The sequence below is a fragment of the Dendrobates tinctorius genome, unplaced genomic scaffold (genome assembly GCF_039654945.1).
Source record: "Dendrobates tinctorius isolate UK_male_01 unplaced genomic scaffold, ASM3965494v1 ptg000086l, whole genome shotgun sequence".
Taxonomy (NCBI): domain Eukaryota; kingdom Metazoa; phylum Chordata; class Amphibia; order Anura; family Dendrobatidae; genus Dendrobates; species Dendrobates tinctorius.
This window is the reverse complement of record NW_027361754.1, coordinates 9,013,030-9,039,585: the sequence shown is the minus strand read 5'-3', so window position 1 is coordinate 9,039,585 and position 26,556 is coordinate 9,013,030. Positions and strand designations below refer to the sequence as shown.

The window sequence follows — 26,556 nt, the reverse complement described above, 5'->3', positions numbered from 1 at the left end:
CTCACCTTGAGAGGCGGTCGGCGCACAGGTGGCTGCAGATAGCTGGGGGAGATCAGAGACCGACAGACATCGCCACGGCCCACTCAGGGGGTGGGGTGCTCTCAACCCGGGGCTTGGAGTGCTCCTGAGGGGCAGATATGGAGGAAGGGCTGCAGGACGGACAGAAGGGAGACGACTGACCTGATACCCACTTCTTTTTACAGCGCGCGCAGGCGTATTGAATAGCGGTGGGTCCTAGAGGAGAGAGCCCCTGCAGGATTGGGCATATGTCAAAGGGGTAGAAACACTGCCTGATGTGGAACTGCGGAGGGGAGCTAATTCTAGCGTCAGCTGAAGCAGCGCCGAGCCTACCGAGGTTCAGATGCAGAAAAACCAGCGTTGTGTCCCCCAGGAAGAAATCTTGTGAAGAGAGAGGCAGGAAGAGACGCTAGCGGTGGGCGGGGCTTAATCGCCAAGCCCTGATTGGAAGAGGACCGAGGAGGGGGCGCGGTAAATGTCCCACTGACAGGGTTGAAGTGAAAGCAGCCCTGTGATATGCTGTAAAAGTGCGCGAAGAAAGCGCGCGCAGGGAGAGGGGAGAAGCTTCCTTAACTTTTTTTTTTTTTAAACGAAAGTGAAAGTGCTCCCTCTGCCCTCATGAGCGACGGTGCGCCCGGAGCAAAGAAACCACAGGGACAGGACCCACAGAGACCGGGAGGCCACAGGGATAGGAAAGTCATAGGGACAGGGCAGCCACCGGGTAGGATGCTGCATGTGGAGGCCACCGCTGAACCCCCCGATGATAAGCGCGTCTAACAGCGCTTGGAGAAGGAAACTGGCGGGAAATTCAAAAAGGGGTACTGATCCTGATAGCGTGGTGCAGGGCTGTATTTTAATACAGCGCAGTACTGGCTGTAACGCTGCAGGGCTGATGGGTCGGCTAGGGTCCATATTTGAGAGCGGGGCTGGAGGGGACATCTGGATCCGCTTACCTGACGTTCTTGAGGAGGATGACCGCAGGGGCCCACGATAGCCAGCAGGCCGCTGGGAGAAACGATCCTCAGTACCCGCACTATGTCAGTATGGTGCAGAAGACGGCTCATGGTAGGGGAAACGTCACCGCTGGCGACCGCCGTCTTCCTCTCAGCCCTGTCCCGGGAGAGGGGTGAGGAGGGTACTCTGCTAGGACCGGCCACCGTTATAAGCCCATAGCACCCGAGGGTGATAGGGGACGGTCCTGCCTGCGGTCCTGAGAGTTGCGATGTGGGCAATACCACATTGCTCGCTCAGCCGCATTAATAGGAAAAGCAGGATGAACTCACATCCCGTTTCCTGATGCTGTATCTGGAAAAGAAAGGGGAAATCATTAAAAAACACAACTAAAACCTGAAAAGAAAAGGATTAAATGCGGATCTGGGGAGATCCCGGTCCGCCTCCTACAGACACTAAGCACAAACTGAGGTGCTTGGTGCCTGTCGGTGGGTGTATACTGCCGGGGAGGAGCTAATTTTCTTGTTTTGCATAGTGTCAGCCTCCTAGCAGCAGCAGCATACACCCATGGTATTCTGTGTCCCCCAATAAGGCGATAAAGAAATGTGATTTATCATCAGTTCTGATCTCGATAACATGCATAAGATGTTACGCTTTTTTTTGGAAAGAGAGTCATCTCGTTCTCATCGTGGTGGTTGGACTAATCAGGAGCAGATCTGCTTTACCCGTAACAATATAGATTTATTATACTTTTTCCCCAGATGTACGTTTCAGAGCTATGCATCCACCTCCATTTCTGGAGAATTTTTTTACATCCTGACTTCTTCCTTTGTAATAATTTCCTCAAAAGCACATTTGGCCCCTAAAAGTAGCATGCGGCCCAGATAGAAAGCCCACTCATATACAAAAACGCCAACGCATTGGACAGGCACAGCAAATGGTATGTGAGAGTTAGTGAGCGGGTGGGCACATCCACATGCCGCATGGCAAGTACCTGGACCCAAAGTGCAAACTAGAGAAATCCTCTTCATCGCTCTCCTCGTCACTGCTGTCCTCAGCCTCGTTGACGTGGGTGAGGAAGAGGAGGGACAGAGGGTTGTCATACGCACTGGCACAACATGAAAACACAGTCAATAACTGGGAGGGTGGGAAGATATGAAGAGCCAAATATAAGGGTGGCAGCAGTACGTCCCATCTGTCTACCTCTATATACATTAGTACTGGAGGCCGACAGACGGCACCAGATAACCCTACGGCATTGGCGTCTGGAGGATAGCTACAAATTAACTGAATGGCACCGGGTATTTAATTCTGACACTAAATACAATCCAGTCTCACACAGTGCATGCAACGGCACTGCAAACCCCAGCAAGCACAGAGGTAGTGAACATGACACAAAGCACGACCCCAATCTGTAAAGCCACACACAGCTCGGGTTTTGTTTTCGCTGCCATTATCCAGACCGCCAGCTGGAATGTGAGAAACCTTTTACCAAACACAGAGGAAATGTGTGCAAGTGGGTGACAACCTTTGTAAGAGTGATAACAGAAGCCATATTGGTTGTCAGTACATGGCAAACTAGACAAAGAAAATGATGCGTATTGTGCAGCAAACCTATGGCACATTTAGACTCAAATTACATACATCCTTGCCCCCCCAAAAAACAGCAGAGATGGACGCAGCCTGGGGTCTACAGTACACCCCTCTCCTACAACATCCTTGTCTTATAATAAGGATGATGGCATTTCCATCATCATAAGAGGTGCAAATTATAATCTGAGATTTCAGCTACCATGCAGATTTCTCATGCTTCAGAAATCAGTCAGTTAAGAGAACAGACAACATACAGGGGCCATGCACACACCAGCAACCTGCAGAGAAAATACCTAGCGGGAATCCGGTTTTGCCTCGGGGACACTCTGGGAGATAACAGAGACCTCCGTCTAGGTGAGCTTGCCGGCACGGCTCGAGGACTGCTGGACAAAGTGCGAGGGCTGGGTGACAGGTGCAAGACAGGGGAGAGGCTGGAAGTCCTTGGGCTGGAAGGAATGGGCACTGGCCCTGAATGGGTGACAGTGTAAGGCCAATAATGAGGGGAGGACGATGCATGGCCTATGGATGGGCTTGGCGGTATTGGCCGAGATTGCGCAGTGTTGCACGACTGGGCAATAGAAATGGATGGCAAGGGTGAGTGCGGCGCTGGCACAGGAGAAGTATTAACAGGACTAGCATCATAAAGACTGGATAAAGAGAGAAAAACAGGAAGTGAAAACAATGTTTAGACAGGAGCAAAAAAAAAAAAAGTAATAAATAGTGAATATTGTATAGGAGCTGACATGTTACCAGAATAAAAAAAACAGTAGTTTAATGGGGAAAAAAATAGATCAAAGTAGGATTTGCAGGAATTATTTCCCTCCAATCCTTTCAAAGTGTATAAAATATTTACTGATTACAGTTTTTCCCATTTTCAAGGGCTGCTCCAGTCTTCTTCAGGACCACAAAACCTCAGCTCAGTCTTCACGGATCACACAGAGGTTTATGTGCAGAGCGGAGGTCACTTTTTCCATTCAAGTCATTGTGAGTCAACAAAGCTCCTGTGTGGGTACGTGGGCCAGCAGGGGACCGGAGTGGCAATGAAAACCGGAGAAGACGACGATTGCTAAGCATTTAAATACACTTATACTACATTGCATATAGATTTAAAGAAAGAAAAACGTGCGGTGATTGAGACCCAAAACTTCACAAGAACAGATCTCAAGATCCAAGTGTGACACTTACGGATTGCATATCCCCGCTACTTACAGTTAAAGAGGATTGTCTGGCGCCATTCACTTCCGCATAAAGAGGTGGGCAGCGTTGAGAACGTTTCATTTGCACATACTTGTATAGCCGTGTGCACATTACCTGTCGATCATGCACGAGACGAGTCACGGCAGATGCAACGTCAGTCCCAATGTGCAAGTGAGTAGCACCAAGAAATGTCAACTCTCGTTAAATATCTGTACCAGTAAATACTTTAATGCCTAAATAAATAATCCTGGAACATCTTTTCTTAGAACTCTGGATTGTAGTTCTCCTCTATTATTCTTCCTGGTAATGTATAATAAATTGACAAATAGGTGTAAATTTCTCTTGTCAATAGAGAGAGTTCCTGCACAGTAGGATACCTACAATCAATTTCTTCCACCTCAGCGTAAAGAAAAACCCCACTAACATGGGGAATGCTATCAGCCACTTGTATACATAAATTGGCATTACTACGAGGAATAACAGAGGAATGGGACATCACCGGGATCTATGAAGAGATGCTCAGTTTTGTTTTATGCTAATATTTCCTAATGTCAGGCAAGGTTGCAGGTCTTCTTTAAAGGGGTTGCCTAACTAAAGACAACACTCGGGGTCTTCCTTCCAGCAAACATCTGATTTAACCCGGGGAAGATGTCCAGTTGCTGAAGGGGAAATGTTAAAAAAAAAAAAAATAAAATGATTGACTAGGTAATACATAATTAGGCAGGATAATTAGTAAAAGCTACTAATTATTACTGTCTCTCCTTCCTAGGTGGGAGATCGTCCTCTGTGCCATATTATGTGCCCTAATAGAGAACGGAGAGGGGTTGTTTTCATGAGACAATTCCCTTAATGTCACAACAGACTGCTTGATCCCTCCTAGTGACTCCATTATTCTCTGGCAGATTTGGATCAAGGTGACATTTTCTGTAATTACAAGTTGCAGGAACACAATAGAAAATATTTTAATTCTGGAGGTGCGATGGTGTTACTACAGATGACCCTGTAACAATATCCTACAGGCTGACTCCACTTGCCTCGATAAGGAGCTGGCACCAAAGGATCCGGAGTTACATAACATGGGGCTGGTGCCAGGTGTAGACCCAGTGTTCAGCAATAAAGTCTTCTCTGGGATTCGCGTGGCTGCAATTGGCTGCGACGTTGCGGTCAAGCTGGCAAAAGGGTTGTCGTCCTTAGATTGCGAGGACATCATCAGGACTTCCATTAAAATCTGCCCTATTAAGTCTTTAAAATTGGAGAAGACTGCGGAAAAAAAGAGTTAGTAAACCGTAACTGAACATCAGGTAATCACTAAAAGCTGCAACGGCATGAGTTTAGTCAAAGTTCAATTTTGGAGGCGAGATGTATGCTACAGACTTAAAGGAAGCAGAATTGGAACCAGCACAAATAGCAAACAGCTTTTGAAGATCCGGCCAGTGAGCAGTAGCCGGCCAGCTCTTCCCAGCGCCGCTGCAAGTGATGGACAGGTTTCTCCCTCGCATGTACATAGGGAGAGACTTGTTCATCTCCGGAAGAAACGCTGGGAAGAGCTAGATGCGATTCATCCACGGCTTTGGCAGCATGAATTGTCTGACAGGTTGCCTTTAAAAGAGGTTGTCCAAGATCAGAAAAACATGTCTGCTTTCTATTAGACATAGCATCACCCTTAACCAGAGATTTTGAGAAATTACCGTGTCTGGTATCACAATTCAGCCCTATAGAAGTGAATGCAGCTGCAATATCATGCACAAACCATGGTAAGAGGAGGAACTCCTTCGGAAAGAAATCAGCCATGTTTTCTAATTATGGACAACTCAGTTACCCCTTCATTACCCAGCCTATTTTGACCTTAATGACCTGGCCATTTTTTGCAATTCTGACCAGTGTCCCTTTATGAGGTAATAACTCAGGAACGCATCATAGCGATTCAGAGATTGTTTTTTCGTGACATATTGGGCTTCATGTTAGTGGTAAATTTAGGTCGGTTTATTTGTGAAAAAAACGGAAATTTGGCGAAAATTTTGAAAATTTCGCAATTGTCAAATTTTGAATTTTTATTCTGTTAAACCAGAGAGTTATGTGACACAAAATAGTTACTAAATAACATTTCCCACATGTCTACTTTACATCAGCACAATTTTGGAAACAAAATTTTTTTTTGTTAGGACGTTATAAGGGTTAAAACTTGACCAGCGATTTCTCATTTTTACAACAAAATTTACAAAACCATTTTTTTAGGGACCACCTCACATTTGAAGTCACTTTGAGGGGTCTATATGGCAGAAAACACCCAAAAGTGACACCATTCTAAAAACTGCACCCCTCAAGCTACTCAAAACTACATTCAAGAAGATTATTAACCCTTCAGGTGCTTCACAGGAACTAAAGCAACGTGGAAGGAAAAAATGGTCATTTTAATTTTTCCAACATAAATTTTCTTTTAGCATCAATTTTTTCATTTTTACATGAGTAACAAGATAAAATGGATCCTAAATTTTGTTGGGCAATTTCTACTGAGTACAACGATACCTCATATGTGGTCATAAACCACTGTTTGGGCGCACGGCAGGGCTCAGAAGGGAAGAAGCGCCATTTGACTTTTTGAATGAAAAATATGCTTGAATATTTAGCGGTTGCCATGTCGAGTTTGGAAAGCCACTGTGCGCCTAAACATTGGAGCTCCCCCACAAGTGACCCCATTTCGGAAACTAGATCCTCCAAGGAACTTATCTAGATGCATAGTGAGCACTTTGAGCCCCCAGGTGCTTCACAAATTGATCCGTAAAAAAAAAAAGTACTTTTTTTTTTTCTTCACAAAAATTTTATTTAGCCTCAGTTTTTTCATTTTCACATGGGCAACAGGATAAAATGGACCCTAAAATCTCAGCATCTCTGAGGAAGGAATCCGGTGATTCCGAAACGCGTAAGATAGCTTTTTGGTCTTTTTTGCGCTCACTAGCCAGTCACGTGGTGCTCCGCGTGACCGTGACGTCACGCAAGGTCCTGCACGTTTTGCTACCTTGCCGGCTTTTGAATTCTATTCGCGCGGTTATACTCGCTGGGTGTCGGCGGCGGTCACGCGATTAGAAGGACGCTTGCTACCGGCCGGAGCAGCGTCCAATACCTGCATTTTCCAACTGAGCTTCAACGTTCTAAAGCTTACCACCGTCAGCATCACTACTGCTTGCATCGTCACCTCTGCACCGGGACCCTGCTTGAGGAAGGAGTCTTCCACTAGTTCCTAATTCATCGGAACGAAGGTATCGTTATATACATTTTGTGAACCAGTCCCACTGTGGACATTTCCTTGCAACGTCTGAACGGTATTACCCCTGGTGTGAGAAGGGGAGAAGTGTCCTGTGTGTGTCTATACACTGTGTGCGTCTACACACTGTTTGTTCAGGATTTTTTTCTGCTAGCGCAAATTACTTATTTTTATTAATTGACTTTTACTGTTGGACAAATTGGGTGGTTGTTGTCCATATTTGCAGCTGCAGGCATTATCACCTAGGAACTTGCGCCTTTGTGCATATGTTTTTAAGGACCCTAAAATTTGTTGGGCAATTTCTCCTGAGCACACCAATACCTCATATGTGGTCATAAACCACTGTTTGGGCGCACGGCAGGGCCCGGAAGGGAAGGAGCGCCATTTGACTTTTTGATTGGAAAATTAGCTCCAATCGTTAGTGGACACAATGTCGCGTTTGGAGAGCCCCTGTGTACCTAAACATTGGAACTCCCCCACAAGTGACCCCATTTTGGAAACTAGACCCCCCAAAGGAATTTATCTAGATGTGTGGTGAGCACTTTGAACCCCCAAGTGCTTCACAGAAGTTTAACGCAGAGCAGTGAAAATAAAAAATGATTTTTTTTTTTTTTTTGCGCAAAAATGATTTTTTTTTTAGCCCGCTATTTTTTATTTTCACAAGACTAACAGGACAAATTTGACAACAAAAGTTGCTATGCAATTTGTCCTGAGTACACCGATACCCCATATGTGGGGGGGAACCACTGTTTGGGAGCATGGGAGAGCTCAGAAGCGAAGGAGCGCCATTTTGGAATGCAGACTTTGATGGAAAGTTCTGCGTGCGTCATGTTGCATTTGCAGAGCCCCTGATGTGCCTAAACCGTAGAAACCCCCCCACAAGTGACCCCATTTTGGAAACTAGAACCCCTAAGGAACTTATCTAGATGTGTAGTGAGCAGGGCTGTGGATTCGGAGTCGGAGTCGGAGTTAGTTTTGGCTGGAGTCGGAGTTGGTAGAAATGTATCGACTCCAGCTTTAAAAAAAAATGTATTAATATTTCATAATTGAACTTTCATATGAATTTTATAAATGTTACTCAAATATATATGTTCTATCAAACTATGAACAACAGTGATAAGCAGTTCTGCTGGAGATAGAGACATTTCTTACTTCTTGTGTGTCACTGTTCTCCACTGCCCTTATCTAATCTTATACTTGGTTAACTCATGCTGCCCCAACCCCCCTACTTACAATGTATGAAACTGAAAGTGAAAATGTGTTGCAAATTCTTAGTAGTAAAGCTCCTCCTCTAGACTAGATCATACTAGGTGTGCATCTTCCAAGCATCTCACAGCTGCCTGCTACTCAGAAGAGGAAGACTGTGAGAAGTATTATCCTTTCAACAAACTCTGCATCAGTTAACTGTGAGTACATGAGGAATAATAACAGTATTACTGACCACTATATCAGTTGTACGACCTGGCAATAATTTTGTACAATTGTTTTTAGGAAAAACAATTGTCATTTGGATTGTGAATGCAGAATTAAAAACCTGAGAATGTCAAAGAAGCATCACATTAAATCAGCTGTATTTGAACATTTCACCATCACTCAAGATAGAAAACATTATGTCTGTCAGTGTATGACAAATGATCCAGACGAAAACAAATGCTGTGAAGCCAAGATGAGTGCATATTCAGGCAAAGATAAAAATGCTCCTACCAGAGCTTCTAATCTAAAGAGACATTTACAGCACTTTTATCCAGAAGTACTGTAAGCAGTGGATGAGAAAGACTGCATCCAAACCAATGAACCAGTGCCCAGCTCTTCCAGCCAAACAAAGGAGCAGAGAACTTTGCAGCCATCAGTTGCAAGATATTTTGTCAGTGACAAAGTTACTGTGACAATGACAGTAGATACATTTAAAAAACAGATCATAGAGCTTGTTGTAAAGGATAGTGTGCCTATTTCATTATTTTCACGACCAGCTTTTGTGTGTCTGAATGGGGAAATGGCCCGCAAGCTTGGTGTTTCTCTGGAGAGAGAGAGTATTAGAAAATTAGTAATCGAAGAAGCTTTTAAACAAAAGGAAGAACTTAAAAAAACTCTCAAGGGACGCTTTCTGTTTCTTAAAATGGATGCCTGCACACGTCACAGAGTGAACTATTTTGCCATCAATGTCCGATTTGTTTGTGACAAAAATGAAATAGTTACCAAGACATTGGCAGTAAAAGACACCAAAGCTCATCACACCAGTGAGTTTCTCCAGGTCTTGGTGGAAAAGTTTCTGCAAGACTATGAACTTAAAAAAGAGCAAGTTCTTTCTGTCGTAACTGACAATGCTTCAAATATAAGTACTATTAAGCTAAAGAATGAGAGTAATGATGGTGACCAGCAGCTAGAAGAACATTCTGGGTCCACAGACACAGAAATGTTTGAAATAGAGGAACACAGTATTGTAACTGAGGAGCAAACTGAAGTTGCTTCAGATGAACAGCAACATGATAGTTTAGATGATCTTGTTGAAACTGTGTCAATATGTTCTTTCATTCATCACATGCGCTGTGTTGTGCATACGCTACAGCTGGCTATAAGAGACAGTCTGCAAGAAGGACATGCTGCTGCACTGATTGGCAAGGTGAGAAAATTGGCTACTGTTGCCAGAACCCCTAAAGTTGACTCAATTTTGAAGAGACGTGCTGGAAAAGGGGCAATTATTGATGAAGCCACACGATGGGGCAGTACTTACTTAATGATTCAGCGCTTGGTTGAACTGAAAACCTTTCTTGTAGACATGGCTAACCCTCAACTGACGCTAAATGAAAGTCAGTGGAATCAGGTGACTGAGCTGGAAAAATTGCTAGAGCACCCATTTACAGTGACTAAAAAATTACAAGCAGAGGTCTTAACTCCAGGTATTTTCTTAAAGGAGTGGAAGAACCTGATGTTTCGCCTGTCCCAAAGAGGAGGGTTAATTGCAAGTGGCATTGCTACATCAATGAAACGGAGAGAGGAGCTACTATTACAAAATAACATTCTTTTGGCAGCTGTTTATGTAGACCCAATGCATCGGATTCTTCTAGATGATCAACAGCTAAGTAAAGGAAAAGAAGCTCTGTTTGAAATAGCAGTAAGGATGAAAGGGTTGCAGAACAGTCAGGAGGAACAAGAAGAATTTGGTCGTCCTGCCACATCTTCACCCTCATCATCAACTGATGAAGAATTTAATTTCGAAAAATATTTGGATCACAAGGACCGTGCAAAGCGTTCCCGCATAGAAGAAGAGTCATCCCCATCAAGGATCACAGCCAGTACATTTCAGCAGAATTTTTCATGTGCACTAAAAGAAATTGAGAAATTTGACCGTTCATCAAAAATAACAGTGCAACAAGCGATTCCTCTGTATCCTGACATTGTCAGCGATGTTGCCCGAGTGGTTACTGCTTTGCCACCAACACAAGTTAGTGTAGAGAGGTTGTTCTCTGCTCTCAAAATAATTAGATCAGATTTGAGGGCATCCATGAAGGAGGATCTGACAGAGGCAATACTTTTTCTGAGGACAAATTTATAGATTTCTTCTTATTAACTGCATAAAAGTGTTTATTGCATATTTACTTACAGTTTAGAAAAGTTTATAAAAGTTATTTGCTATATTCTAACTGTATTCTAATAAATGTAGTTTTTGCTCTAAGTGGTCTGATTACTTATATGATGGTGAGAAACTGAATAAGCACGATGTTTAATATTTTACAACAGTAAATTTGTTGTTATGAATTGGCCATTTATGAAGGAGTCGGAGCCGGAGTCGGAGTTGGAGCCTGATAAAATCCAGGAGTCGGAGTCGCAACTGTGGCTTACCGACTCCACAGCCCTGGTAGTGAGCTCTCTGAACCTCCAAGTGTTTCACAGAAGTTTATAAAGCAGAGCCGTGAAAATAAAAAATATTTTTTTCCTCAAAAAATGATTTTTAGTCCACTATTTTTTATTTTCACAAGGGTAACAGGATAAATTGGACCCCAAAAGGTGTTGTCCAGTTTGTCCCGAGTACGCTGGTACCCAATATGTGGGGGTGGGGACCACTGATTGGGTACATGTTGGGGCTCGGAAGGGAAGTAGTGACGTTTTGAAATGCCGACTTGATGGAATGGTCTGCGGGTGTCATGTTATGCTTGCAGAGCCCCTGATGTACAGTCATGGCCAAAAGTTTAGAGAATGACACAAATATTATATTTTCACATGATCTGCTGGCCTCTGGTTTTTATGTGTGTTTGTCAGATGTTTTTATCACATACAGAAATATAATTGCAATCATATTATGAGTAGCAAAAGATTATATTGACAGTTAGAATGAGCTAATGCAGCAAGTCAATATTTGCAGTGTTGACCCTTCTTCTTCAGGACCTCAGCAATTCTCCCTGGCATGCTCTCAATCAACTTCTGGATCAAATCCTGACTGATAGCAGTCCATTCTTGCAAAATCAATGCTTTTATTTTGTCTGAATTTGAAGGTTTTTGTTTGGCCACCCGTCTCTTGATGATTGACCACAAGTTCTCAATGGGATTAAGATATGGGGAGTTTCCAGGCCATGGTCCCAAAATCTCTATGTTTTGTTCCCTGAGCCATTTAGTTATCACCTTTGCTTTATGGCAAGGTGCTCCATCATGTTGAAAAAGGCATTGTTGATCGCCAAACTGCTCTTGGACGGTTGGGAGAAGTTGCTCTTGGAGGACATTCTGGTACCATTCTTTATTCATGGCTGTGTTTTTAGGCAAGACTGAGAGAGAGCCCATTCCCTTGGCTGAGAAGCAACCCCACACATGAATGGTTTCAGGATGCTTGACAGTTGGCATGAGACAAGACTGGTGGTAGCGCTCACCTGGTCTTCTCCAAATAAGCCGTTTTCCAGATGTCCCAAACAATCGAAAAGGGGATTCATCAGAGAAAATGACTTTACCCCAGTCCTCAGCAGTCCACTCCCTGTACCTCTTGCAGAATATTAGTCTGTCCATGATGTTTTTTCTGGAGAGAAGTGGCTTCTTTGCTGCCCTCCTTGAGACCAGGCCTTGCTCCAAGAGTCTCCGCCTCACAGTGCGTGCAGATGCACTCACACCTGCCTGCTGCCATTTCTGAGCAAGCTCTGCACTGCTGGTAGCCCGATCCCGCAGCTGAAACACTTTTAAGAGACGGTCCTGGCGCTTGCTGGTTTTTCTTGGGCGCCATGGAGCCTTTTTGGCAATAAGGGAACCTCTCTCCTTCAAGTTCTTGATGATGCGATAGATTGTTGACTGAGGTGCAATCTTTCTAGCTGCGATACTCTTCCCTGTTAGGCCATTTTTGTGCAGTGCAATGATGACTGCACGTGTTTCTTTCGAGATAACCATGGTTAACCCCTTCACGACCTTTGACGCCACGTAGGCGTCATGAAAAGTCGTGTCAGAACGACCCATGACGCCTATGTGGCGTCATGACTTTAAAGCCCCCCCTGCGGGTCGGGTGACCTAGGTCACTGAAAGGTCACCCGACCCGCAGATACAGGGGGCTTTGTTCTTCGCCACAGGGGGTGTGGCTTCGCCCCCACGTGGCTACGATCGCTCTGCTTGGCTGTTAAAAGTGAAACAGCCAATCAGAGCGATAGTAATATTTCATCAATGAAAATTGATGAAATATTACAATCCAGCCATGGCCGATGCTGCTGTAGCATCGGACATGGCTGGAGACACCGATTCCACCCCCCCCACCGGCGATCGCCCCCCCCGCAACTGAATGACAGCGGCGATCTGCCGCCGCTGTCATCATCTGCCCCCCCTCCCATTCCCTCCGCTCCCCGCCAGCTTCCGATCCCCCCCTCACCCACTCTCACCTCCCCCGGCACCTTCTAAGTCCCCCTGTCGCTCCCGGTGTCCGGCGGGTCTGGTTCATGGGCGCCGCCATCTTAGAAAATGGCGGGCGCATGCGCAGTGCGCCCGCCCGAATCTGCCGGCTGCAGATTCCATTCTTTCATTTTGATCGCTCTCACAGTGATCAAAATGAAAGAAAAAGTAAATAAACCCCCCGATTATCACCCCCATAGGTAGGCAGAACTAATAAAATAAAGAAAATATTTTTATTTTTCCATTAGGGTTAGGGTTGAAAAGAGGGTTAGGGTTAGGGTTGAAAAGAGGGTTAGGGTTGAAAAGAGGGCTAGGGTTAGGGTTGAAAAGAGGGTTTGGGTTAGGGTTGAAAAGAGGGTTAGGGTTGGGGTTGAAAAGAGGGTTAGGGTTGGGGTTGGAAAGAGGGTTAGGGTTGGAAAGAGGGTTAGGGTTGGAAAGAGGGTTAGGGTTGGAAAGAGGGTTAGGGTTGGAAAGAGGGTTAGGGTTGGAAAGAGGGTTAGGGTTGGAAAGAGGGTTAGGGTTGGAAAGAGGGTTAGGGTTGGAAAGAGGGTTAGGGTTGGAAAGAGGGTTAGGGTTGGAAAGAGGGTTAGGGTTGGAAAGAGGGTTAGGGTTGGAAAGAGGGTTAGGGTTGGAAAGAGGGTTAGGGTTAGGGTTGGAATTAGGGTTAGGGTTGGAATTAGGGTTAGGGTTGGAATTAGGGTTAGGGTTGGAATTAGGGTTAGGGTTGGAATTAGGGTTAGAATTAGGGTTGGAATTAGGGATGTGTTGGGGTTAGGGCTGTGGTTAGGGGTGTGTTGCGGTTAGGGTTGGAGTTAGAATTGAGGGGTTTCCACTGTTTAGGCACATCAGGGGGTCGCCAAACGCGACATGGTGCAACCATTGATTCCAGCCAATTTTGCGTTCAAAAAGTCAAACGGTGCTCCCTCCCTTCCAAGCCCTGACGTGTGCCCAAACAGTGGTTTACCCCAACATATGGGGTATCAGCGTACTCAGGAAAAATTGCACAACAACTTTTGGGGACTAATTTCTCGTGTTACCCTTGGGAAAATAAAAAATTGGGGGCTAAAAAATTATTTTTGTGGAAAAAAATGATTTTTTCATTTTCACGTCTCTGCATTATAAACTTCTGTGAAGCACTTGGGGGGTTCAAAGTGCTCACAACACATCTTACATACGTTCCTTGGAAGGTCTAGTTTCCAAAATGGGGTCACTTGTGGGGGGTTTACACTGTTTAGGCACATCAGGGGCTCTGCAAACGTAATGACGACCGCAGACTATTCCATCAAAGTCTGCATTTCAAAACGTCACTACTTCCATTCCGAGCCTTGACGTGTGCCCAAACAATGGTTCCCCCCCCACATATGGGGTACCAGCGTACTCAGGACAAACTGGACAACAACTTTTGGGGTCCAATTTCTCCTGTTACCCTTGTGAAAATAAAAAATTGCGGGCTAAAAAATCATTTTTTGAGGAAAAAAAAGATTTTTTATTTTCACGGTTCTGCGTTATAAACTTCTGTGAAGCACTTGGGGGTTCAAAGTGCTGCTCACCACACATCTAGATAAGTTCCTTGGGGGGTCTAGTTTCCAAAATGGGGTCACTTGTGGGGGGTTTCCACAGTTTAGGTACATCAAGGGCTCTGCAAATGTAACATGATGCCCGCAGACCATTCCATCAAAGTCTGCATACCAAAACGTCACTACTTCCCTTCCGAGCCCTGACGTGTGCCCATACAGTGGTCATCCCCCACATATGGGGTATCAGCGTACTCAGGACAAACTGGACAACAACTTTTGGGGTCCAATTTCTCCTGTTACCCTTGTGAGAAAAAAAATTGCGTGCTAAAATTCATTTTTTTTGAGGGAAAAAAGGAGATTTTTGTGTACTCACCGTAAAATCTTTCTCTTAGCCTTTAATTGGGGGACACAGAACCTTGGGTGTTATGCTGCTGTCCACTAGGAGGCGACACTATGCATAATCTGAAAAAGATTAACTTTGGCTCCTCCTCTGCAGTATACACCCCTGGACGGCGTCAGCCTTCTCCAGTTTTGTGCCAAAGCATAAGGAGGAACGTAACCAAATAACGTAACCATGCCTGTAAGAAGGCTACTATGTACGAGCTCAAAGAACAATATGAGAACTCAACAGGAAACAACGGCCCGTAAGGGCAACAGGGTGGGAGCTGTGTCCCCCAATTAAAGGCTAAGAGAAAGAGATTTTACGGTGAGTACACAAAAATCTCCTTTACTCTGTCGCCTAATTGGGGGACACAGAACCTTGGGACGTCCCAAAGCAGTCCCTGGGTGGGAAGCACTGGACGAATATTGTGCTGACAGTCCCCTAGACTTGGGGTACTGCCGCCTGCAGAACCAGTCTACCCAGGCTCGCATCCGCTGAGGACTGGGTATGAACACTGTAGTGTTTCGTAAACGTGTGTAGGCTAGTCCAAGTGGCCGCCTTGCACACTTGTTGTGCCGAAGCCTGATGCCGAATGACCCAGGAGGCCCCTACTGCCCGTGTAGAGTGTGCCGTGATACCGGCCGGAAGAGGGGAACTGTTAAGTCGGTAGGCCTCATGTATGGTGGACTTGATCCACCTGGCAAGGGTAGCCTTGGAAGCCGGCAACCCCTTGCGACTACCTTCCGGAAGAATGAAGAGGGAATCGGATTTCCCGGAAAGGTGCAGTCCTGGACACGTAAATCCGCAATGCTCTGACTAGGTCAAGCGTATGCAGAGCCTTCTCCACTCTATGGACCGGAACCGGGCAAAGGGAAGGCAGTGAAATCTCTTCATTAAGGTGAAAGTTGGACACAACCTTCGGAAGGAAGGATGGTACCGTGCGGAGAACCACCTTGTCCTGGTGAAAGGCTAGGAAAGGTCGTCTGCAGGAAAGTGCTGACAATTCCGACACTCTGCGTAATGAGGTGATAGCCACTAGAAAAACCACTTTCTGAGACAGAATGGAGAGTGGAACTCCTCTAAGAGGTTCGAAGGGTGGAGCTTGCAATGCTGTCAGGACCAGATTGAGGTCCCATGTATCCAGCGGACATTTGTAGGGAGGAACCAATCGGGAAACTCCCTGGATGAAAGTCCTTACTTGCGGTTTAATAGCAATGCGCTTTTGAAAAAGGACTGAAAGCGCCGACACCTGACTCTTAAGCGAACTTAAAGATAGCTTGGCATCTAGGCCCGATTGAAGAAAACCTAGTACCATCGGGAGGGAATAAGGGAGTGGGACTTGTCCATGAGATTCGCACCAAGAAAAGAAAGCTCTCCAGGTACGATAATAGAGCTTGGCGGAGGCAGGCTTCCTTGCCCTGATCATAGTTGCAATGACTGCCGGTGAAAAACCTGCCTGGGTTAGAATCCAGGTTTCAAGGGCCATGCCCTCAAATTGAGAGCCCCTGAATTCTGGTGGAAGAACGGACCTTGAGACAGAAGGTCGTGACGGTCGGGTAGACGCCAGGGGGCGTCTGCCGTAAGTTGGACGATGTCGGCGTACCAAGTACGTCTGGGCCAGTCTGGCGCGATGAGGATGGTCGGAACTCCCTCTTGCTTGATCTTCCTCACGACCCTGGCGATTAGGGGGAGGGGTGGAAAAATGTACAGGAGTCGGAACTGGGACCAGTTCTGGACCAGGGCATCCGCTCCGAGCGACCGCGGGTCGTGTGTCCTGGCCATGAAATTGGGAACCTTGGTATTGAGATGGGATGCCATTAGGTCCACATCCGGGGTTCCCCAGCGTTGACAGATCTGGTAAAAAAAATCTCGGGATGGAGAGACCACTCCCCCGAGTCCATTCCTTGCCTGCTGAGGAAGTCGGCTTCCCAGTTTTCTACACCCGGAATGTGTACTGCAGAAAGTACCGACCTTGTGTCTTACGCCCAGCGGAGGATATGAGCCACTTCTCTCATCGCCTGGGCGCTGCGGGTCCCGCCTTGGTGGTTCACGTATGCCACAGCCGTGGCATTGTCCGACTGTATCCGTATGTGCGAGGCTGCAAGCAAGTGATGAAATGCTCTCAGTGCCAAGAGAATGGCCCTGATTTCCAGAACATTGATAGGCAATGTCACTTCCATCGGTGACCACTTGCCCTGTGCCCTGTGATGTAGGTGCACCGCCCCCCAGCCTGTCAGGCTTGCATCGGTAGTCAGGATCTTCCATTGTCCTGAGAGGAATGGCTTCCCTCGTGTAAGCGAGTTTGGTTTGAGCCACCAATGCAGGGACCTCCTGGTTGATGACGTCAACCTGAACTCCCTGTCTAGGGAGAGAGGGTTCCTGTCCCAAGATCTGAGTATGGCTAGTTGAAGGACCCTGAGGTGAAACTGGGCAAATGGCACTGCCTCTATTGCTGCTGCCATCCTGCCGAGGATTCTCATGGCAAACCGGAGAGATCGAGGAGGACTGCGAAGGAGTGTGCGAACTCCCAGACGGATGGCCAGTGTCTTGTCCTTGGGAAGGAGCACCAGGCCCCTGGCGGTGTCGAATACCATTCCCAGGAATGTTAGAGTCCGAGTTGGGATGGTCGACGATTTCTGTAGGTTGACTAGCCATCCCAGGCGACTCAGAGTGTCTAGAGTGATTGAGACACTGACCTCGCAGTCTTTGAAAGTGGGAGACTTGACGAGGAGGTCGTCCAGGTACGAGACGACTAGGATGCCTCTTGAGTGCAGGACGTCCATGGTGGCCGCCATGACTTTGGTGAACGTTCTTGGAGCCGTGGCGAGTCCGAACGGAAGGGCGACAAACTGGTAGTGGTTTTGGTTGACCGCGAACCTGAGAAACCTTTGGTGGGCGGGAGCAATTGGTATGTGGAGATACGCATCCTGTATGTCTATGGAGGCGAGGTATTCTCCCTGCTCCATGGATGCAATGATGGAGCGGAGGGACTCCATGCGGAAATGACGGACCCGTACGTAATTGTTGAGCTGTTTTAGGTCCAGTATGGGTCGGACGCCGCCTCCTTTCTTGGGGACTACGAACAAATTTGAGTAGAATCCTCGGAATCTCTCGTTTGCGGGAACCGGCACCACAACTCCTGATTGAAGGAGAGAGGAAACCGCTTGGTGGAAAACACGAGCCTTTTCTGGTGGTGTTGGAGGAACAGAAAGGAAGAACCGGTTCGGTGGAACGGAAGTGAACTCTATCTTGTATCCGGAAGACACTATTTCCCTGACCCACCTGTCTTCTGTAATAGGCAGCCAGACTTGCTGAAAGAGTAAAAGTCGGCCGCCTACTGGTGGGGTGTCTTCCGGAGGTCTCGAGTCATGATGAAGTGAAGTTCTGAGGCTTTCCTCCCTTGGGTCTCGCTTGGCCTGCTTTCGACTGCCAAGCCCTGTCCGGTCGCTGCTGCGTCCGTGGGTTGTCTCTGCGTGGAGAACGGTTGCGGTTTTGCACTGGGCGCGAAACGGACCAGCCCGAGGAATTCCGAAAGGATCGGAATCGCGTCTGGTTTCTTCGTTTAAACGTGCGTTTCGGTTTTAGTTGAGGGAGAGAGGTACTCTTACCCCCAGTGGCATTGGCTATCATGGTGTCCAACTTTTCGCCGAAAAGTCTTCCAGTAAAATACGGAAGTCGCGTGAGGGACTTCTTTCAGGCCGCATCCGCTTTCCATTCTCGCAGCCAGAGGATGCGTCGGATCGTGATGGCGTTTGATGAAAAAAAGGAAAAAAACGGAAGAAAAAAGGTGTGCCTCCTTGCGACACTAAGCAAAAACTGGAGAAGGCTGACGCCGTCCAGGGGTGTATACTGCAGAGGAGGAGCCAAAGTTAATCTTTTTCAGATTATGCATAGTGTCGCCTCCTAGTGGACAGCAGCATAACACCCAAGGTTCTGTGTCCCCCAATTAGGCGACAGAGTAAAATGATTTTTTATTTTCACGGCTCTGCATTATAAACTTCTGTGAAGCACTTGGGGGTTCAAGGTGCTCACCACACATCTAGATGAGTTCCTTGGGGGGGTCTAGTTTCCAAAATGGGGTCACTTGTGGGGGGTTTCTACTGTTTAGGCACACAGGGGCTCAGCAAATGTAACATGACGCCCGCAGACCATTCCATCAAAGTCAGCATTTCAAAATGTCACTACTTCCCTGCTGAGCCCCAACGTGTGCCCAAACAGTGGTTCCCCCCCACATATGGGGTACCAGCATACTCAGGACAAACTGGACAACAACTTTTGGGGTCCAATTTATCCTAGTACCCTTGTGAAAATAAAAAATTGCCAACTAAAAAAATTTTTTTTTAGGAAAAAAAAAGATTTTTTATTTTCACTGCTCTGCATTATAAACTTCTGTGAATCACCTGGGGGTTCAAAGTGCTCACTATGCATCTAGATAAGTTCCTTAGGGGGTCTAGTTTCCAAAATGGGGTCATTTGTGGGGGAGCTCCAAAGTTTAGGCACACAGGGGCTCTCCAAACACGACATGGTGTCCGCTAACGATTGGAGCTAATTTTCATTTCAAAAAGTCAAATGGCGCTCATTCCCTTCTGCACCCTGCCGTGCACCCAAACAGTGCCCCCCCCCCACATATGGGGTACCAGCATACTCAGGACAAACTGGACAACAACTTTTGGGGTCCAATTTCTCCTGTTACCCTTGTGAAAATAAAAAATAGCGTGCTAAAAAATCATTTTTGAGGAAAAAAAAATGATTTTTTATTTTCACTGCTCTATGTTATAAACTTTTGTGAAGCACTTGGGGGTTCAAAGTGCTCACTACACATCTAGATAAGTTCATTAAGGGGTCTAGTTTCCAAAATGGTGTCACTTGTGGGGGGGAGCTCCAATGTTTAGGCACACAGGGGCTCTCCAAACGCGACATGGTGTCCGATAACGATTGGAGCGAATTTTCCATTCAAAAAGTCAAATGGCGCTCCTTCCCTTCCGGGCCCTGCCGTGCACCCAAACAGTGGTTTATGACCACATATGAGGTATCGATGTACTCAGGAGAAATTGCCCAACAAATTTTAGGATCCATTTTATCCTGTTGCCCATGTGAAAATGAAAAAACTGAGGCTAAAAGATAATTTTTGTGAAAAAAAGTACTTTTTTTTTTTTTACGGATCAATTTGAGAAGCACCTGGGGGTTCAAAGTGATCACTATGCATCTAGATAAGTTCCTTGGGGGGTCTAGTTTCCAAAATGGGGTCACTTGTGGGGGAGCTCCAGTGTTTAGGCACACAGCGACTCTCCAAACGCGACATGGCAAGCGCTAAATATTCCAGCATATTTTCCATTCAAAAAGTCAAATGGCACTCCTTCCCTTCTGAGCCCTGCCGTGCGCCCAAACAGTGGTTTTTGACCACATATGAGGTATCGGTGTACTCAGGGGAAATTGCCCAACAAATTTTAGGATCCATTTTATCCTGTTGCCCATGTGAAAATGAAGAAATTGATGCTGAAAGAAAATTTTGGTTGGAAAAATTAAAATGTCCTTTTTTTCCTTCCATGTTGCTTTAGTTCCTGTGAAACACCTAAAGGGTTAATAATCTTCTTGAATGTAGTTTTGAGTAGCTTGAGGGGTGCAGTTTTTAGAATGGTGTCACTTTTGGGTATTTTCTGCCATATAGACCCCTCAAAGTGACTTCAAATGTGAGGTGGTCCCTAAAAAAAATGGTTTTGTAAATTCTGTTGTAAAAATGAGAAATCACTGGTCAACTTTTAACCCTTATAACTTCCTAACAAAAAAATATTTTGCTTCCAAAATTGTGCTGATGTAAAGTAGACATGTGGGAAATGTTATTTAGTAACTATTTTGTGTCACATAACTCTCTAGTTTAACAGAATAAAAATTCAAAATTTGAAAATTGCGAAATTTTCAAAATTTTCGCCAAATTTCTGATTTTTTCACAAATAAACGCAAAAATTATCGATCTAAATTTACCACTAACATGAAGCCCAATATGTCACGAAAAAACAATCTCAGAATCGCTAGGATGCGTTGAAGCGTTCCAGAGTTATTACCTCATAAAGGGACACTGGTCAGAATTGCAAAAAATGGCCAGGTCATTAAGGTCAAAATAGGCTGGGTCATGAAGGGGTTAACAGAAGAGAAACAATGATGCCAAGCACCAGCCTCCTTTTAAAGTGTCCAGTGGTGTCATTCTTACTTAATCATGACAGATTGATCTCCAGCCCTGTCCTCATCAACACCCACACCTGTGTTAATGGAGCAATCACTGAAACGATGTTAGCTGATCCTTTTAAGGCAGGGCTGCAATGATGTTGAAATGTGTTTTGGGGGATAAAGTTCATTTTCTAGGCAAATATTGACTTTGCAAGTAATTGCTGTTAAGCTGATCACTCTTTATAACATTCTGGAGTATATGCAAATTGCCATTAGAAAAAATGAAGCAGTAGACTTTGTAAAAATTAATATTTGTGTTATTCTCTAAACTTTTGGCCATGACTGTACCTCAACAGTGGAAACCCCCCACAAGTGACCCCATTTTGGAAACTAGACCACCCAAGGAACTAATCTAGATGTGTGGTGAGCACTTTGAACCCCAAAGTGCTTCACAGAAGTTTATAACGCAGAGCCGTGAAAATATTTTTTTTTCCCACAAAAATAATTTAACCCCCAATTTTTTATTTTCCCATGGGTAACAGGAGAAATTAGACCCCCAAAGTTATTGTGCAATTTTTCCTGAGTACGCTGATACCCCATATGTGGGGGTAAACCACTGTTTGGGCACACGTTGGGGCTCGAAATGGAGGGAGCACTGTTTAACTTTTTGAACGCAAAATTGGCTGGAATAAATGGTGGCGCCAAGTCGCGTTTGGAGACCCCGTGATGTGCCTAAACACTGAAAACCCCTCAATTCTATCTCCAACCCTAACCCCAAAACACCCCTAACCCTAATCACAACCCTAACCACAAGCCTAACCGTAATCCCAACCCCAACCAACCCCTAACCACAACCCTAATTCCAGCCCTAACCCCAACCCTAACCCTAATTCCAACCCTAACCCTAATTCTAACCCTAACGGAAAAATAAAAATATTTTCTTTATTTTATTATTTGCCCCTACCTATGGGGGTGATAAGGGGGGCGGTGATTTACTTTTTTTTTTTTTATTTTGATCACTGTGAAAGTGATCAAAATAAATGAATGAATCTGCTGTATAATAATGAATAATGCTGTAGATAAGCCCCCAATCCAAACTGCAAAAGAAGAAAAATAAGTTTTATTATACTCATTTGCAGGGCAGTCCGGTCCGATGGGTGTCACAGGTCCTGGTCCTGTGCCTTACATCTTCTTGCGATGCTGCCCTCCTGCTTGCTTCATAGCTCCCAGGCATCGTGTTCCTGCGCAGGCGTACTTATCTGCCCAGTTGAGGCCAGAGCAAAGTACTGCAGCGCGCAGAAGCCAGGAAAGGTCAGAGAGACCCCAGCGCCTGCGCACAGTACATTCCTCTGCCCTCAACAGGGTACATAAGTACACCTGCGCAGGATCGCGATGCCGGAGAGCCACGAAGCAAGCAGGTGGGCGGCATCACAAGAAGATGGGAGATGCCGGACCCGGACCTGCGCCACCCACGGGACCGGATCGCAGTATCATAAAACTTATTTTTCTTCTCTTGCAGGCCGGATCAGGCGCTTATCTACAGCATTATAGAATGCTGTATATAAGGCAGTGGCCGTATCTTATATCGGCCACACCGGGTTACAGGTTCGCTTTAGGCAATCATATCCTAGCCCTATGCGGTCACTCAAGGTCCGTATACATGGGTAAATTCCTAATGAGCATTGATCGGTGCGCCTTTCAAGGCCAATTCACAAAAGCCAATGTTTATGATAATACCACACGCATGTTATCAGCAGCACAGCCCCTATGTACAAAGGAAGACAAGCTGATAACCGATGATTTACTGGCCTGTAAAAATGACCCGATTAGCTGACTAAGGAGAATTTTCCTGAGCAAAGGAATGTTTGCACGAAAGGACCATCGGAAGCAAGCTGAAGTTATAAGAACCTTTACTAAGATGAGAATTACACCTCTAAATCATCCGTATCCTGGTTTATTGTTTACCTTCTTTAGAGTTTTGCTTGAATTGAGCAGATAGAGACCTCAGGAAAACAACATCTCTGTCTCTGTCTTTCCAAGATACTCTGAAGATTTTGCAGACCAGCTGCAGTGACTGTTCTTCAGATACCTCAGATCCTGAAGAGGACTCCTGCAAAAGATGGAGGCACCAAATGATTAAACAGGAAGAAAACACCCCAGCTGTCCAGTATGTACACTGCATAGATGTGTACTTTTCAGTTTTGTCCTGTAGATTGATGCAACACACGCAAAATTAGCTCCCTCATCGTCCTCTGTGCTCATCGACCTGCAGATCCGAGAGTCTACCCTACCTTATCATTAAGGCTTCTCTTCTCCCTGCGATCGCTCTCGTCTACCTCCATGTTCTCGATCCCTGAGTCTACATCCACCTGGGACATGCTGAAAAACAAGGAACAGGAAATGAGGTCTTCTTCAGATTGATGTGAAGTGCATTAACATAATGAAAAGTTGTGTTCCTCAATAGAATTTTACTAAATGTAAGGAGCTTAAACTAGAGTGGACTGTGGATATTAGACTGATTCTGCCGCCACATAGTAATGATGCAGAACCACAGGCAGGATGAATCAGAGCAGGGATGCGTCACTGCAATCATGTGTTTTAGGGCTCATGCAGGCGTCTGTGTAACAGTCTGAGCATGGATTGCAAAGCACGGACTGGACGCAGGACTCCTGACCTGAATGTGACCACTTTATATAATTCTATGAGGCTGTCGTGCTTCGATCAGGAAACTGGCGACCATGTTGCTCAGACACCTGCATGAGCTGTTACTCTGAAAAGCTGTGGTGTTTCAGAGAAAACATGCAGGCGTGTTCCCATGTGTGAATAAGGAGAGACCTGTCAGTCTAGGGGAGGAGTTGTTGGGGACAGTTCTCGGACTAGTCATTCAAGATGCATATTCCCTGTCCGATATCTCCAAGTGTTTTCTTGCAGCGTTGCAGAGTCAAGCCCCCGTCACACACAGCGAGATCGCTGCTGAGTCACAAGTTTTGTGACGCAACAGCGATCTCACCAGCGATATCGCTGTGTGTGACACTTCTCAGCGACCGGCCCCCCCGCCGGGTATCGCTGATCGTGCTCGAATGGCCTGGACATTTTCTTGATCGTTGGTCTCCCGCTAGCCAGCACGCATCGCTGCGTGTGGCAGGAGGGAGACCAGCGATCTGGTAACCAAGGTAAACATCGGGTTTCTAAGCACCTTGGTTACCAGCGCGCTGGTGCAGGGAGCTGGTAACCAAGGTGAACATTGGGTTTCTAAGCGCCGCGAGGCACTTAGAAACCCGATGTTTGCCTTGGTTACCAGCCCCCTGCACCAGCGCGCTGGTATCTTAACGTACACTGCAGGTAACTAAGTGACGTGCGCCGCTTGTTACCCGCGTGTCGCTGTCCTGATCGCTGCTGAGATCTGCCTGTTTGCAGCTCACCAGCGATCATGTAGCGACACCAGCGATCCTGACAAGTTCATATAGTTGTCGGGAAGGCTGGTGAGTCGCTATGTGTGATGGGGCCCTAAGATCCTGACAAGTTCATATCGTTGTCGGGATCGCTGGTGAGTCGCTATGTGTGACGGGGCCCTAAGACATACACAGCGGCAATAGCTCAGACTCTGTTTCATGCTGAGTGGGTTTGAGCAGCATGAACCAGCAGACGAGGTCCTTTTACTTATAATAACCACTACTGAGTTCTACCTTTTTTCACAGGCAACGCTGTCGATGTCCATGCTCTGAGAACGAGACAGGGACTGGGACTGTGTTTCGAGGCTATTCGATGGGGAACTGCTGAGCGAGCTGACGCCTTCGCTACTCTGACTCCGGTGGGCCACCCCTGGAACAGAGCACAGGACAAAATTAGCAAGAAAAGACAATAAATCCTAACTTTTATTGCTGCAAAGAAGAAAAACTAAGACCTGCAACTTCTCTACGACTTTAGACGTATCCATAATTATATTACCTATATATACTGTACATAAAAATGTGTATCAAGCCCTCCCACTCCGCATAGCCACACTCACTCCACACGCAATGAGTGTGTGTGTGTCAAGTCCCGGCCACTCCACAGGCAATGTGTATGTGTGTATCAAGCTCCGCCCACTCCACACGCAAAGCCCTGTATAAGCACTGGACTATGAGATAGAGGAGATGTATGATGGGTATATGGGATAGAGGATATGTATGATGGGTATATGGGCACTGGACTATGAGATGGAGGATATGTATGATGGGTATATGGGCACTGGACTATGGGATGGAGGATATGATGGGTATATGGGACTATGGGATGGAGGATATGTATGATGGGTATATGGGCACGGGACTATGGGATGGATGATATGTATGACGGGTATAACATTTGATATCACCACGTCAAGAACAAACCGATCTATAAAGCTGTTCCACTAGTTAAACCCTTTAGTGAATGTAAAAAAAAAAAAAAAAAAAATTAAATTAGAGAAAAAAAACAGAGGGAAAAATCAATGCGTTATAATGCCGAACAAATAGTGGAATAAAATGCAATCAAAAGACAAATGTAAATAATGGTACCGCTTTAAGGCTGAAAACGTTGTCTTGTCCAGCAAAAAAAAAAAAAAAAAAGTCTTCACGGCTCCATCAGTCAAAAAATAAAAAAAAGTTATAGCTCTCTGAATAAAGTGATGCAAAAATAATTTTTTTTATATAAAAGTTATTTTGTAAAAGCGCTAAAACAAAAAAAATGATAAGTATAAATGGGGAATTACTGTAATTACACTGACCTGAGGAATATAGCTGTCTTATTAATTTTACCATACAAGGAACGGCAAAAAAAAAATTCCTGAATTGTTGCAAAAATGGTACCAGTAAAATGTCAACTCGTCCCGCAAAAAAGAGGGATTTTGGGTTCTTACCGTAAAATCTCTTTCTTGGAGCCTTCATTGGGGGACACAGAATACCATGGGTGTATGCTGCTGCTGCTAGGAGGCTGACACTATGCAAAAACAAGAAAATTAGCTCCTCCCCGGCAGTATACACCCACCGACAGGCACCAAGTACCTCAGTTGGTGAGAAAGCAGTAGGAGAAGCAACCAAAAACTCTCAACATATGTACCAACCCAACAAGGGAGTCGAAGACCCAACACGGTACAACTTAAAACAGGGAGGGTGCCGTGTCCCCCAATGAAGGCTCCAAGAAAGATTTTACGTTAAGATCCCAAAATCCCTCTTTATCGCTTCATTGGGGGACACAAATTACCATGGGACGTTCCAAAGCAGTCCCGAGGGTGGGAACAGCAATAAAGGAACGAAATAAGGAAGGGCTTAGGTTGGTCGATGTGCCACCGCCGCCTGCAGAACCTTCCTATCAAAAGCTGCATCAGATGAGGCCTGGGTATGAACCATGTAGAACCTTGCGAAAGTGTGCACAGACGACCAGGTCGCGGCTCTGCAAAGTTGCAAGGCCGAAGCCTGGTGTCACACAGCCCAAGAAGCCCCTACAGCCCGGGTGGAGTGGGCTCTCACACCCGGAGGGGGCTGTTTTTCCTGAAGTCGGTAGGCTTCCAGAATGGTAGAACGAATCCAGCGAGCGATTGTGGATTTTGATGCCAGAAACCCTTTCCGGCGACCTTCAGAGATGACAAGCAGGGAGTC

The 26,556-nt window shown here is 45.8% G+C and overlaps 1 protein-coding gene across 2 annotated transcripts in view; it reads right to left on the bottom strand.

Moving 5' to 3' along the window:
- Window positions 1–26,556, bottom strand: part of UBE4B (ubiquitination factor E4B) — a 123,574-nt gene that overhangs the window by 57,842 nt on the left and 39,176 nt on the right. The window contains exons 3-8 of one of the 2 annotated variants that reach the window (XM_073585015.1): window positions 24,625–24,760; window positions 23,230–23,317; window positions 22,904–23,048; window positions 4,794–5,019; window positions 2,856–3,209; window positions 1,964–2,077 (exon numbers count right to left, since the gene is read on the bottom strand). In XM_073585015.1, the coding sequence (XP_073441116.1) occupies window positions 1,964–2,077; window positions 2,856–3,209; window positions 4,794–5,019; window positions 22,904–23,048; window positions 23,230–23,317; window positions 24,625–24,760 (1,063 nt within the window). The remainder of the gene's footprint in view (window positions 1–1,963; window positions 2,078–2,855; window positions 3,210–4,793; window positions 5,020–22,903; window positions 23,049–23,229; window positions 23,318–24,624; window positions 24,761–26,556) is intronic. The other variant, XM_073585014.1, reaches the window with a different exon arrangement.